Raw genomic sequence first — 13,847 nt, forward strand, 5'->3', positions numbered from 1 at the left:
CACACTACAGTAGCTACACTTCCGGTTGTACTTGTCAAAATAAAACTCTCAACGTCTACTTCCTGTACACTAGAGAATAAACCATGAACCCTTTCCGGCAAGTTTCTTGTTTTATTTTTTTAACTTGATTCCTGACTTATTTCCGCTTACCGCTAACTTGACGCTACTTATTTCCGCTCGACGCTTTGACAGTCGCTGCTTCATTGGTCGCGCCCCCGGCACAACACGATTGGTTGCGTGGTGGACGTACAGTAACAAATTTGTCTCTGTAGTTTCCATGTTATTTCGGTTAATGCCAAAGTATGTCACGCAGATACTAAAAATAGACGGAACATTTTTTGTAATATGTCTTAATTTTGTACGTAAGCAACGTTAACCGCTGCCAGCTTTTAGACTATTGACAAAAGACATCCGTTTATGAACATTTCTAAGGGTCGCGTGAAAGGATAATGGTTGTTCCTCGCGCACCTACATATTTAAGCTAAATAGCACAACATTGATCTCAAAAACGTTACCGGTGTACTCTGAATCTGAAGATTATATTAATTACTTATCTGATAGTGAACGTTACCGCCGTTGAAAATGAATTGGGTTGGTGGTTCAAGGTAAGAGAGGGATGAAAATTATCGTTAGAAGCTAAAGTTAGCTGAACTAGATAACGTTAACATTATTATACTGGATCTTTGCAGGAATCGGTTAGTGATGAAAAATGATGCAAAGAAGCAAAGGGTAAGACAATATATATATATATAGTATTATATTCCATTACTTTTCATTACAAGTAAGGGCTATAATCTTATTTGCGTTCAATGTGCTGGTGTTATCCTTTTCCCAGGAATTCTTTGAAAAGACAAAAATGCAACAGAAACTGAAAAACTTGGGTATTGCTCTGCCAGCAACACCTCGAGTCACCACCTCTGCTAGTATGGACCTGGTGACTTTGTTCATTGTCAACCAGATTGCTGCTAAGAAAGAAAATAAAGGTGAGAGGTAAATATGAGCAGATAAATACATGTATATTATGAGTTACTATGGTTATTAGGTTACGGAAATCACTGAAAGGATATACTACATCAGTTGAGGACAATAATGGTGACATTCACTTATACTATCTGTATCTACTAATTGAATTAACTGAAATGGAATAAATCTAGTTATGTTATAATATTATATATTCAGGATATTTTTTAAGTGAAATGTATCAGACTCAAACACAGTACATGGAAGTGATGTTTCCCAAATATGAATACTTTCTACCCAGTTTTTCTACCCATAACGCGTATGTTCATAAATCCTTCAGTATGGCAAAGGATGAAATGTCTTTGTGTTTCAGATCCTCCTAAAGTGGCAACTCTTGGCAGCTATAAAGGAGGATCCAAGCATAAGAGAAATGAGTCACTGGTTCTCCCAATGAGCCCCTGCTCTCCATCGCAGCTGAATCTTGTTGAGAGCCAGCCTCAGTGCAGGTACAGTAAATTGTGGTCTTTCAAAACGCAACTATACACAGGACTAGCATATTGATCAAAGTTTTGCTGTTGAGAGTGGTAGATACTTACAACTACAACTTACAACACTTAGTCTGGCATTATTCAAGTGCTAAAGCCAACCTCCAGCCTATGCATTCAAGATCCAGCCGTTGGCTTTTCAGCTATAAAAGTACCATGGAACCCAAACATTAGCTATCACCTCCTGAAATACCACTGTATACATTTTCATAGAGTGCAATCCTGCAACATTCATTTGATCTATTCTTCGTCAATCTCTAGCGTTCAAGGAACAAGAAAGGGAAAGCATGTTATTCCACAAGGGTTCAAGTGTCGACAGGTTAGTCACCCATCCAGCTATTCATATTTTACTTTTTCCATTTTTCTATCTCAGAAAAAATTGCTGATCATGAACAAATGTTAGGACCTTAGATTGTAAATTAGAGGTGGATGATGCCACTATGACATCACCCAGTTGTTTGTGGACTACCGATGGTATTTTGGCCTTTGCCTTCTTTTTTTTATGGAGCTAAGATCAACAATATTTATATGTCAGGGTTGATATGCATTGCAACATCTCTGTCATGAATGGCTGTGGCAGCGACTCATCAATCACATGTAGCAACAGCCTTAAGCATACCCTGCTTTATCATCAGTTTTACTCTAAAAGGGACCATAATTTAAGAAATGAACATTATGCTCTATTAAGGAAGACACTACCAAATGAGGCCACAAACTCATTAGGAAAGTGTTAATTGAGGTGATAAGTCAAGTAAGAAGTAGGGTCATCTGGTTTCGTTAAATTGGACTTTTTGCAACCACTTGCTGGCCATTTTAAATGCTGGTTAAATGCAGGTTAAGTCGCTTCCAAAGTTGGCTTGACTCTCAAAACATAGAGGCTACATTTACTTCATATTTACTTTCTACAGTTAGGACCCTGTAGATGAAAAGTCACCTACTCTTTCCCCCCTCTTCCCCCCCTAGTTGTCACCAGTGCTGGAGTCAGCTTTCTCAGACAACAGTGCCTCTGACTACCTGCAGCCCATAACTGACCCCCTCAGCCCCTTCTCCTCCATCTCATCGGCTTCCTCAGGCCAAGGTTGTGTTGCAATGTATTTTGATGAACAAACTCTCATGAACTAAATTATACAATGGTAACTGGACATTTTTCTCCACATGAGTATTGTTTAAACAATCAGTTAATTGAGGCAAAATGAACGTGGTCCCCTCAGGAATATTCCCTCTGCAGCGGAGAAACCAGACACAGGCACAAATACTTCCCCACTGCTCCCCTCCTCCATGGGACACCTCAGGGATGGAGCAAACCAAGGTAGTTTAAACAAGATTAGGTCAAAACCTAGTATTGGCTGACCGCATCAGGTCAGTGTGCACTTTTGTGGGCTGTCCTGAGGCCGATGACAATGTGTTGGAAAGCAGGTGCGCACTGCGGACATAGGTGAGGACTTGACGAGCAGTGGAGAAGCAGCCCCGCCTACTCCCTGAACAAAGTATCCAGAGCCGTATAGACAGAGAGTTGCATCAGTGGAGGTCCAATATGCTCCATGATCCGCCATTGCGATGTCGCAACTCTCTCTCTACGGCTCTGAAAGTACTGTCACTCACTCACTCACTCACTCAGTCAGTTACTCTGACAAAAATATATATATTAAGAAATATTAATACCCATTAATACCACCATATTATGCCATGGTTACATTTGCAGTTATTATACAGGCAAGGTGACATTGGACTCACATGTAGCCACTAGCTTCATAGGTCTTATTTGTCTCTGTCTGACAGATAACTACTGTGTTTGAAATCCACAGAATAAAGCACCTATGGCTTGAAGCTTTGCATGAGCTTTGTGAAGCTTTTGAAATGTGATGCTACTGTGATATCATATCTGAATTTACTTTGCTAGTTTCAGCCTTTCTCCCAGCCCAGAGGTATGACAGACAGTATCCCCTGGTCATATGGATCAAACCCACCCCTCTATCAACTTGAGACACCTACTGCAGCCCAAGTTCTGTTTGGATGTCCAGACCCAGAGTGAGATCAACACCAAAAATTGAGGGATTATATTCTATCCTTAAATTAACTGGTAATTTTGTGACTTTTCAATGCACGTGTGTTCTCACAGTATCTCAGAGGCCGGAGACCATGCAGAACACGATGTTACCTTCTCTTACAAACAACTAGAGGACACAGAGCCCATGTTGGATTTCACTCTTAACCAGTCGGAAACCGAGCAGCAGTTTGAGGAAGACGTCTTCAGGGGCTTCAGCACAGACGAATGTGAAACAGAAGGTGAATATTGCTTGAAACATTCACAGAACCATTTTAGAATTGTTTTGTTCATTTTAAGATTATAGTTTGATTTCAGCGTCTCATGATGGGAGAGGGAATTCAAAGATATATCTCAGAGATGAACCACCTGTCAAATCATCACCACAGTAGGTGTTAATACAAGAGCATTATAAAATATCCTTTTCATCATTTATTCCTAATATGCTTTGAGGATGTTTAAATTATGGATTGTCTTTTTTTTTTACTGCCAGAATCGTCCCTGACTCACAGTACATGGAAGTGGAGGTAAGCTACCACATACAATACATTCTGTATGTACTTTACATGTGTACAACCTTTTTTTATTGCATTATTACATTTATTATTATTATTACATTTAATGATGAGACATGAAACTACAAAAAAGGATATGTTACATTCTTTTTTATTCTCATCAGCTATTTAATGTAGTATTTAGGAGTTGTGAATTATGATAGAGGTGTACACAAGGCAATGGCATTTTCGATGTGAGCAGTTGCACATGTTCATTATTTTTTATTCACAGCTTTACAACTGCACTGACAGGAACTGTTGTAAGTGTCTCAAGCATCATCAATTAAGCTACCTATTTATTGTGTACATACTGGAGAAGGGACAATCAATTGCATAGTTTTTTTTTATCCGACAGCTTGTCTTGAACACAACAATGGCCCCATGAGTAGCTGTGACTTTTCTGCAAGTTACCCTTGTGCAAGAGGTTACCTCAGTTCAGACTCAGATGATGTAAGTTACAGTCTTTTAACCATTCCTGCTGTTGTACTGTGATTGCAAGAGTCAATGTGATTGCAAAACACATTAACAAAATGATCCGTCAATCCACAGCCGTCAGCGAAATATTAAGGGAAATGTAGACTGGAGGATGGGATATGTTCTTTACACAGTGCTTAAATTACTTTTAGGATGATGCACTGGATTGCCCCAAACTGATTATTGATTATGCAAATACATTTCTTTTTACATCACCAAACATCAGTTACCACTGTTTCCTTCTTTTTTCTAATTGTGATTTAGGATGAAAAATGCTGTCAGCCATGTCTCCAGACTCCCTCTTCATGTATGGACCAAACCTGTTGTGCAGATATCCAAAATCTAAGCCAGGGCTCACAGGGAAATCCAAAACAAAAACTCACCAAACCAAGGCTTCTCACCCCCCTCCTTAAACCCAAAATGAACTCCAGAGATGACCAGGAAGTTGCAGTGCAGAATGTGGCCTGCCCAGATAAAGCACTAAGCTGTAAAAGCCATCAGACAGGAAACAGCACAGTTCAGTTTGAAACTCCTCGAGCTCCGGCTCAAACTCAGAGCTCCAAGCAGTGCAAATGTACAAAAACCTCTAATGCAACTCGAGATGCTGGAACCCAAACTGGCGACAAACCCACAACTGAAACACGCGATGCCTCGACTCAGTGCAGCTTTGTCGCACGCGGTGCAACCATAGCCAGTGGATTAAAGTCATGCCTTCCACCTTTAGATGTGTCAGTACAGCAGCCAGCCACGGGGAGGCAGACTGAGGCTACTGCAAAGCCAAATACACACACACCATCATCAGGCAATGTGAGGATTGGAGGAAAGCACACGCCCTGGAACAAGAAAAAATCTAGGGCTAGTTCTGGCAAAATGATTCTAAACACATTCCCTGCTAAAAACAGTAATAGAAAAGGGATCCTACAGAGACCCATACACCCCTTTGTAGATGCCCTGAGGATGACTGATGGCAGAGGTATGACATTAAAGTGAAAATAAGTGTGTAAATCGAGAAATGTGAAAGATTCTGTGTTAAAAATTGTAAATTTCAAAGACTGGAATGGAACCTGGGTATTTTGTTGAATTTTCATGTTCTCTTCTAAACTCACTGATTTAGGTAAGGAGAATAGAGAGGGCAGAGATGAAAGAGGGCGAGAAGAAAATGGCCGTCTGATGAAAGACCCATCAAATGAAGTGAGGGAGGAGGTCACATCTACCACCAGGGTTAACAGACTCTCAGAAGAGACCGAAACACTTCAGGAAATAGCTGACATTTTACTCCTGCTCAAGCACAGGAAGGAGGAGGAACATTGAGGAAGGCAGTAATGAAGCAAGGTGGAGGGAGGCAGAACAAAAACATGCCTTTTCTGCTGATGTTTCTGAGATTCAAAGTATTATCTAAGTTAGTTTTACGCAAAAAAAACATTCAAATTGTAGTAGAGTTTTATAATAGAGACACAGTAAAATAAAGCCCTGAAGTGTTACTGTGATTCATAAGTTTATTTCTTTCCCAATATACATATTCAAGTTTTTTTTAATTTAGAATATAAACTCTAGCAAAACATTTACAGCTTGAACATTAATCAAATATACTATACACATTTTTTACTAGTATTTTTGTAATTCCTGGTAAACTGTAGAAACACACATAGTTGGCTCACATAAAAAAAAATTGCAACCATTTCACCATAACTACACATTGAATATCTCCTCTGTGGTAGAGGCCAGTAATCACACATCTGTATGTTAACGGCCAAGAAGCACATCATCTTTGAATAAGGAGCAGCTTGAAACAATCATCTTAAATATTTTGTCAACACAAGTTTCATTACACCATCAGTGTTTTAGCTGTAAAAATACTTTCAGTACAAAACTTGTTTGTGTTGGTTTTATGTGGACTCCTCCTGGACCAAATTAAGTCTAACAGATAAAACAACACCTACCCGTTTTGGATTATAGCTAGCTAGTTTCCTCCACTTTTAAACTAGTCTCTTCTTGTAAAGGAAGGTTAACAAGCTCATTTCAGGAAATTGAAGGATAACTGTAATTGATAATGTAGGAAACATTTGTCGCCTTTCTCTGATGGATGACTTGGATATATCAGACTAGTTTTCAAAAATTCTTTAAGCATGGGAAGTTTTGCATGTTTAAGTCCCCAAACTACAAATCATAGATGCTTCACATTGTTGCTGATCATTTTCTAAAGTTTACAATGCCACTTTTTTATTTCTTGTCCTGCATTATTTTAACTTCAAAATACTTTTGCACGCATTTAAAATCAAGGTAAAAGTCTGTGCAAGTTAATTTTCATTGCTTATTGATATGAATAAAAACCAACGACTGCTTGTAACTGAAAAGCATGCTACAGAAAGTGACCAGCAGTGACAAAATGTAATGATTTTAAATAAGGGGCATGTGTTTGTTTAAAGGAAAGTTATATGGTTTTCTAATGTGGGTGTTTGTATGACATTTATAACAGTGTAGCAGTCTACAAGAGCAATGGGTTATTAATTATACTGATTAACCATTTTCATAGGCATCCATATGTTAATGTGACCCTGGCTTGATAAAGCAAAAAATATCACAATACTTGATGCAAATACTTCATTTAACTTTGACAGCTCACTACATTTGATGAACAGCTTCTTATTTGAAAAGTTTATTAAACATTGTTATCATATCCCAAGAATTCATAATTGGTTAGGACCTATGTGCCAAAAACAAAGATCTGTCCTACACTGGACATGATCTGTTGGAGAAACCTGTTCATTGGACACAGTAACAGCTCAGATAAGGCCTTATTTACCTATTCTGTATTGTTACACAAAGTTACTTAGTAGTCTTCTTTCAAACAGTTTTTGCTACACAAATGTGTAATTGACTAACAGGTGTTACCTTATATAGTTTTACAATTTTACAAAACAACATTGCAAATTACGTTGAAGCCTACTCCTTGACGTTTCACAAGAGAACCACATTAAAGATATGCTCTGCTTTTTGTACATAAGGCTATGGAGGAAGACAAAAATCTAAATGATAGTAAAAAAAATAATATTTCATCACAGGTGAAATGCAATTATGTACAGATCAAATAAATAAACAGCTATGTAGACCTAATTGTCATAACATACATAACATGACAGAATACATCCACTTCAGGGATTTGGACTCAAAAACAGCCATTAGGCACCTTCACAATACACAGGCACTAATATAATTATGTTCAAGGTATAATGAAATACTTAAAATACAAGTCTTAATCAGAAAAAAAGGTTTAAGTAAACCCTTTCTTAGCTGGACATTACTGGCATAATATCCTGCAATTACAACCACCAACCATCAATGGTTCATAACGTACAGAGGTGTTTAACATGGGTTTGTGGTGTAGGTCTTGGCAATCTAATGACAGAGTGACACAACAGTGTACTCTCCATAGTATTATGTTAAAAACTCATATTTTGGGTTAGAGGTCTAAACCTCAAAAAGCTATTTAAGAATAATTTGTTGCAAAGCTGACATAAAAAGTACAAATATTGTTGAAATAATAAATAAAGCAAAGCAACGAACATATTCCTTTCAATGCTACTAGATTGGTGAGTGATTTTGTTTAGGCACCAACTAACAATACAGGTTTCCTTAACTTGAACAATATACTGTACATCTCTGGTGTTTGCTTTTCATAAAAAATATCAGAACAACCACAAAGTAGGACTTTCGTCAGATGACGAACTGACGTTAGAGTGCTACGCTACAAGAACATTTAACTGAGATGTGTTTTATATAGAAAGGCATAATGGTACTTTAGATCAACAATAACTTACAATGGCTGTTGTGTCAACAGTGAAAGCACAAACCTGGTTTTCAAGATTACATTTACTGAACTTTTTAAATAGACTTATCAATGGAAACTTATTCTGACATAATGCTGTAGGGCGGCTGTGTCATGTTTTAACTGTTAGCTGTATGTATAGCATCATCAATCAATCATTGTAAAGTACATCATCATCAATGAACTTCACAAGAGAGGGAAGTGTCCATTATATTTTGTACATACAGTGTGTGTTCAACAGTTATGTTTCCTGTCCAAGTGTCCACAAAGAAGTCACTGTTATTTCAATTATGTGTCGAAATGTTTTAGCCTATCACAACTGAGATAATTGGGGTGAATGGTTGACCACTGACGCCAAATATGGAGTCATTTCCTTAATTTAGAGAATAGGGGAAAATAAAATATTCATAGTGAAACTGCTTAACTGCTCCCTGTCATTGATTTTGGATTCCTGAATTAAAAGAGAACTCACTCACATTTCTGAAATGTTCAAAAGGCCTTTAAAACAGTGATTATTTCCCTCAAAGTTTAGTGGGTCCCCAGCTCACACAGGAAAAAAAGGAAAATCAGACAGACACAACTGCTCTGCATTTTTTAGTGATCACCGAAGTTAACAAAACACCAAATGAACTTTACCAACACTCAAACTCTCATTAGTCCACGTCAGATGCGTCGTTGTCTGATAGATGGTAGTTTGAACCTTTGACTCGGATGTATTCCACCTGCCGTCCCTCGTCCGAATCAGAGGCGCCGCAGGAACAAAGCTGGTTTTCAAACAGTGCCTCGATTTCCTCCAGCCGCCTGCCTTTAGTCTCCGGCAGGCAGCCATAGATGAAGACGAAACCCAGCAAAGCCAAGCTGGAGTAAAGGAAGAAGGCGCCTGGGGAGATGAGACAAAAGAGCACACTGTCACTAAGGACAGCCACCCACAAACAGGGAACACACTGTTGCAGTTTTTGAGAGCTGTGTCACTTGTTATTTACAAGTATTCTTGTTCTCATTTATCAAAAGAAAACGAAACACTGGTGGTGACAGCAGATCCTGAGGGCAGCTTTTATTGGATGTTGAGTGCCTGCAAACTTCTATGGACAAGCGTGCACTGACGAATGAAAATGTTTTACCAGATTGAAATATAGCTTTCAAGCTGCTTGTCACCACACTAAGTAATACACCCCTGTCCACATGGCATTACGGCAAGGTTAGAAGGAGAATGATATACTACGCACAGAGAATGAAATGTACCTAGAAACAAGAATTCATACAGAAACATACTGACAGAGGTTAAATGAAATTTCCTGGCCCCTGTGATCTCTATTTTCTCCTTGTCATAGCAGAATGACATTTTAAAGCTACAGTCAAGTGTGCATTATGCTAACTACAAAGACCATTGCTTTTACAAAATCATTATGTTACTTCAGCTTTGACACTGTTTTGAATTGATGGTGAATACTCTTTTACACTAGATGAATGTATGACCAACTCAAACTGATAATTAACCCGACGCATCTCAGGATGACTCCACAATAACCCCTGTTGGATCGATTGCAAGCTCTACAAAAGGTCAGTTCCTTCCTGTCTGAGGAGAAACCTGCTGTTGAAGCACATTGACTGAGGAGGTATGGAAGAGGGTTGGGGGTAAAAAGGTTGGCAACACCTTGGGGTTTCAGTCATGTGTTACATCCTTGCTGGAAAGGATGAGTGCATAGTGTACAAGATCTGATGATGGTGGTGGGGCTTCATGGGGATTGATAAAATTGGATGATGACTGACAGCATTTATTATTGGAAGTAATTGTTTCTGACAGTAGAGTTTAGCCTGATTAAAATTACATGCTTCAGCTTGACTGGGTTTATAGAATTAATCACGATAGCATTCCCCTGCTAAGAATAAAAGCTCTAAAGAAACTAATCTGCAGCCTAGAAACTGACCATAGTAGGTGAAGTATTGTGCCATGTGGAGGAAGGTGAGAGACACCAGGATGTTGAAGGTCCAGTTAACTCCAGCTGCACAGGCGTTCCCTGTGCTCCTCGCCCACAGAGGGTAGATCTCAGAGTTGATGGTCCATGGCATTGGTCCCATACCTTTAAGGGGAGATGGAGACCAGTTTGAACAGAATCACTGGGATCACATTCCATATGGTTCACACTTGGCCTAAAAAATTGTTCATGTGTCCTTTATGTGAGTGGAACATTCAAAGTTCAATATGCATTGCCTCGACACTAAAAACATTGTAAAGACGACTTAGCGGCTGCAGACATTCTAGGGGCTCTATCATATAGTCTATTCAAAAGCTCTTGGATCTTCTTCAGCAGATGAAGGTTGTTCAAAGCTGTAGATCACAGATAAATGTTCCACTTTCTTCTCAGCATTTTAGAGAACATAGAAGACGTGCTGTTTTTTTTTAGGTCATGAAGAACTTTCCATCTCAACATTTAAGCCAACATGGAGATTTTAAAATATACAATTCCATGACAGCTGGGAAAGCTTCATTTGCTGAGAAAGATTGTGGAAAACTTACAAATGGAAGAACCTCCCATATCAACTTGCATAATGTTGCTTTAAAGTAAATTACTCTCACAGCAAACAATAGCTGATGTTAATTTTATAATAGTTATAAAAACAAAACCTGATTTGAAATGTCCAAACATTATAAAAAACATATTGGCATGGCTGAAGTTTTAACTCTTACCTGGAGCAAAAGCAGCCAGGTAGAGCACCAGACCCAGTAAAACCAGCCAGGAGTAGGAAGTAGGGCAGTAGTTGTAGGCCCAGTAGGTCTGATCTCTCATCAGGCTGGAGTTGGAGCATCTGGAAGAGGGAGGCACAGTCATTAAGGCTTTTTGGTCACTCTTGACATCGGAAGTCAATTTAAGAGGAAAGGTGTCATTTCAAATAATACATGCATAAATACATACTCTAAACCTATGCTTAAAAAGGTTCTTCCACTACAGTATAGCCCCCCTCTGCTGTATCCTATAACACATTCACATACTCACACAGCTTCCTGTGACTCACCTGCCCCATGCTGCCTGCTCAGTGGTGGCCTTATTGACTGGAACACAGGAGGAGGTGAGGAGCGCTGAGCCATTCTCACGGTAACAGAAACCACATCTCGGGTCCAGCATGCAGGGCTCGCACAGCCTGCAAGCCAAACGGCAGACACGATAAACATTAGCTATAATTTCAGTTAACACAATCAATCATGGTGCATGGTAGCTCTGTCTTATCTGTTATGTCTTTGTTAATAAAAAGTACATCTCGCCATGTGCAAGAGACGGATACGTGATTAGCAATCTACATGTAAAATGTTTTTAACGCAGACTAACTGACAAATGACATTTTTACAAGAGCACAATATGCTTTCCATGCACTGTCATCCGGTTGTTGTTATAATGCTTGTGAGATGTGCATGGATTGTGTGTTTTGTGTCAGAGGTCTATTTATGGAGTCTGCAGACTCCCTGTTTGTAGGACACCTTTCTCTAATTACACGCAAGCTAAAATAAAACCCTGTATCAATACCAGAGGGAAGCAAAAGTAAATACTGTGGGAAGGTGAGAAAAGACCTGAAACAGCAAAGCTTCAAATACAATTTCGAGAATACAGTTTGTGTTGAAATTTGTATACTATATAAAAAAATTAATTGCTGGCTATGACTTTCTTTAGCCTCAGCCTTATCACTTAATATTAACTGAACATCATTTGCATGTACAACACAGATACATGGAAATGTTCCAGCCTGAGATGCATTTCCATCCAATTCATGGAGCTAGTGAAGTAGAAAGCGATTACTTAAAATCTAGAGGCAGTTAATGTTTCATTTGGCAAAGTTGTTTTCCGCTGGCTAGGAATTAAATGCCTGCTTTTGTCTACCCCTGTCGGAAATCAAGAATTTTAGGTTGCCAAGCTATTAATGACGTTACTGTTATCAATCAACCAAATAGTCAGTTTAAAGAGAGGTCTGGTGTGGCTCTGGTGGTCCTATGACGCTGCAGTGGTCAGCGATGGGATGTTTGGGCTCATATGAAGTAAAGTGAACTCAATAAAGCCACTACAGTGTGGTAAAAGCACTCATCTCTTCAAATTACCACTGTGTTTGTGTATGTGTGTGTGGTGGCATGTGTGTGGGTGCTGGGCAGCGAGTCCATTAGGCTCTGTTTGTTGTTATGATGAAAGACCATCGTTACACATGAGTTTCCTCTTGTGTCTGTGTAACGGAGAATAAATTGGGACAGAGAGTCATCTGATCTTTGGCTTACATGAAAACACACTAAGGTTCTCTGTGTGTGTGTGTGTGTGTGTTTGCCCTTTGTTGCCAGTGGAGACTATGAACAGAATTGTATCTGATTAAGTCATAAGGCTTTCGAGATGATAAAGTCATACAGACAATATTTACACAGTATCTTTATAGTGTTATTCATGAAACACTCACGCAAATGCATTTAACTAAGGCCTTCTCTAATACACATGCATATTCAATATGTACCCTCCGAATGAACCATTATTCCTGCTGAGTAAAGGAAACAACTCTGACTTTAACAACTTAGCATATGTATGCTACCACCACAATTTTGATTTTGATTGCTACATTGAAATACATAAAGTTATGTACAGTAAGTGTGAAAACTTGGAGTAAATTCAACACAAATGTATTATGCTTCTAAGCAGCTTTGGTGGGAGTGTTTTCCTACAGCCTGGATTGATATTCTGGCATTGCACAAAATGGAGTGCTTTACAAAGGAGAGTAGTAGTTTATCTATACCTGCGATTAATGTGACAAAAGGTGAATAATGACACTAACTTCAACCCTAAAGAAGAGCTGTTTGACAAGAGAATAAAACAGCAGAGCAATCTTTAAATCCCCCCAAACTTCCTCCTTTAGTATAATTACAAAGCATCTCAAATGTCAGGGCGCTGGTTTAGCTCAGTGGGTGAGCAGGAGCCCCATATAAAGAGGCTATAGTCCTTGATCTAACAAGTATCTACATACAGCAAAGCCTTTTCCCTGTGTATGTTTTGGATAGCAACTTGCAGTGGGAGTTTCAGGGCTCAAACCAATCAATTTAAACTGTACCTATTAGGATTATAACATGGGGATATGTGGGATAATTGTGCTTTAACTGCCCTGTATGCTTTGCTTATGGTTGGTAATAAAAGGAAGTGATGAAGGATTATTTCATGCAATAGATTTTCTCAGCAGCTATTGTAGGTTAATGAATGGTACTTGGAATAAAACGGAGGTGGAATTATTTACTCACTGGTATTTGGAGCAGGTAGTGTTGGCCATAGATGGGTCTAATGGATGGAAGGTGACAGGAGGACTGTACTGGGCAGACATCAGGAAACCAATGGCCAACAGACTCAAACTCAAACAAGTACCTGTCAAAAATATTTGTAAACATGTAGAAATGAACACAAGGATCTGTAGAAAAATGTCTTCTTGTG

The 13,847-nt window shown here is 38.9% G+C and overlaps 3 protein-coding genes across 6 annotated transcripts in view; 2 read left to right on the forward strand and 1 right to left on the reverse strand.

Moving 5' to 3' along the window:
* Positions 1-425: 425 nt before the first annotated feature.
* LOC138599686 (regulator of DNA class I crossover intermediates 1) lies at positions 426-4,100 on the forward strand. Of its 3 annotated transcripts, none has more exons than XR_011308726.1 (10): positions 426-605; positions 690-729; positions 836-983; positions 1,334-1,466; positions 1,767-1,824; positions 2,469-2,814; positions 3,406-3,533; positions 3,625-3,791; positions 3,857-3,937; positions 4,043-4,100. XR_011308726.1 is itself a non-coding variant. In XM_069671441.1 (6 exons), exons 1-6 carry the CDS (start codon positions 583-585, stop codon positions 2,625-2,627), a joined length of 561 nt encoding a protein of 186 aa, XP_069527542.1. In that variant the 5' UTR covers positions 426-582; the 3' UTR covers positions 2,628-2,880. The 3 variants fall into 3 exon arrangements, 1 of the variants encoding a protein (XP_069527542.1); XR_011308725.1 differs by having other exon boundaries at positions 3,868-3,937; XM_069671441.1 differs by lacking the exons at positions 3,406-3,533; positions 3,625-3,791; positions 3,857-3,937; positions 4,043-4,100 and having other exon boundaries at positions 2,469-2,880.
* Positions 4,101-4,364: 264 nt separating this feature from the next.
* Positions 4,365-7,190, forward strand: LOC138599359 (uncharacterized). The gene is made up of 3 exons (XM_069670993.1): positions 4,365-4,553; positions 4,842-5,550; positions 5,692-7,190. The coding sequence occupies exons 1-3, from the start codon at positions 4,485-4,487 to the stop codon at positions 5,886-5,888; spliced, it is 975 nt and encodes a 324-aa protein (XP_069527094.1). The 5' UTR covers positions 4,365-4,484; the 3' UTR covers positions 5,889-7,190.
* LOC138599358 (proton myo-inositol cotransporter) overlaps positions 6,060-13,847 on the reverse strand; it is an 82,774-nt gene continuing 74,986 nt past the window's right edge. For both annotated transcript variants that reach the window (XM_069670992.1, XM_069670991.1), the window contains 5 exons: positions 13,661-13,781; positions 11,419-11,544; positions 11,093-11,211; positions 10,332-10,484; positions 6,060-9,283 (listed from right to left, as the gene is read on the reverse strand). In XM_069670992.1, the coding sequence (XP_069527093.1) occupies positions 9,057-9,283; positions 10,332-10,484; positions 11,093-11,211; positions 11,419-11,544; positions 13,661-13,781 (746 nt within the window). In that variant the 3' untranslated portion in view covers positions 6,060-9,056. The remainder of the gene's footprint in view (positions 9,284-10,331; positions 10,485-11,092; positions 11,212-11,418; positions 11,545-13,660; positions 13,782-13,847) is intronic.

This window comes from Semicossyphus pulcher, unplaced genomic scaffold (assembly GCF_022749685.1).
Source record: "Semicossyphus pulcher isolate SPU_LCO1_2020_fin unplaced genomic scaffold, fSemPul1.0.p SCAF_20, whole genome shotgun sequence".
NCBI classification, from domain to species: Eukaryota; Metazoa; Chordata; class Actinopteri; order Labriformes; family Labridae; genus Semicossyphus; species Semicossyphus pulcher.

Coding starts and splice junctions, on each gene's coding strand:
- LOC138599686 (XM_069671441.1), top strand. CDS start 583: ATGAATTGGGTTGGTGGTTCAAG. Junction 606..689: donor AATTGGGTTGGTGGTTCAAG/GTAAGAGAGGGA, acceptor GGATCTTTGCAG/GAATCGGTTAGTGATGAAAA. Junction 984..1,333: donor TGCTAAGAAAGAAAATAAAG/GTGAGAGGTAAA, acceptor TTTGTGTTTCAG/ATCCTCCTAAAGTGGCAACT.
- LOC138599359 (XM_069670993.1), top strand. CDS start 4,485: ATGAGTAGCTGTGACTTTTCTGCAAGTTACCCTTGTGCAAGAGGTTAC. Junction 4,554..4,841: donor TCAGTTCAGACTCAGATGAT/GTAAGTTACAGT, acceptor ATTGTGATTTAG/GATGAAAAATGCTGTCAGCC. Junction 5,551..5,691: donor GAGGATGACTGATGGCAGAG/GTATGACATTAA, acceptor TCACTGATTTAG/GTAAGGAGAATAGAGAGGGC.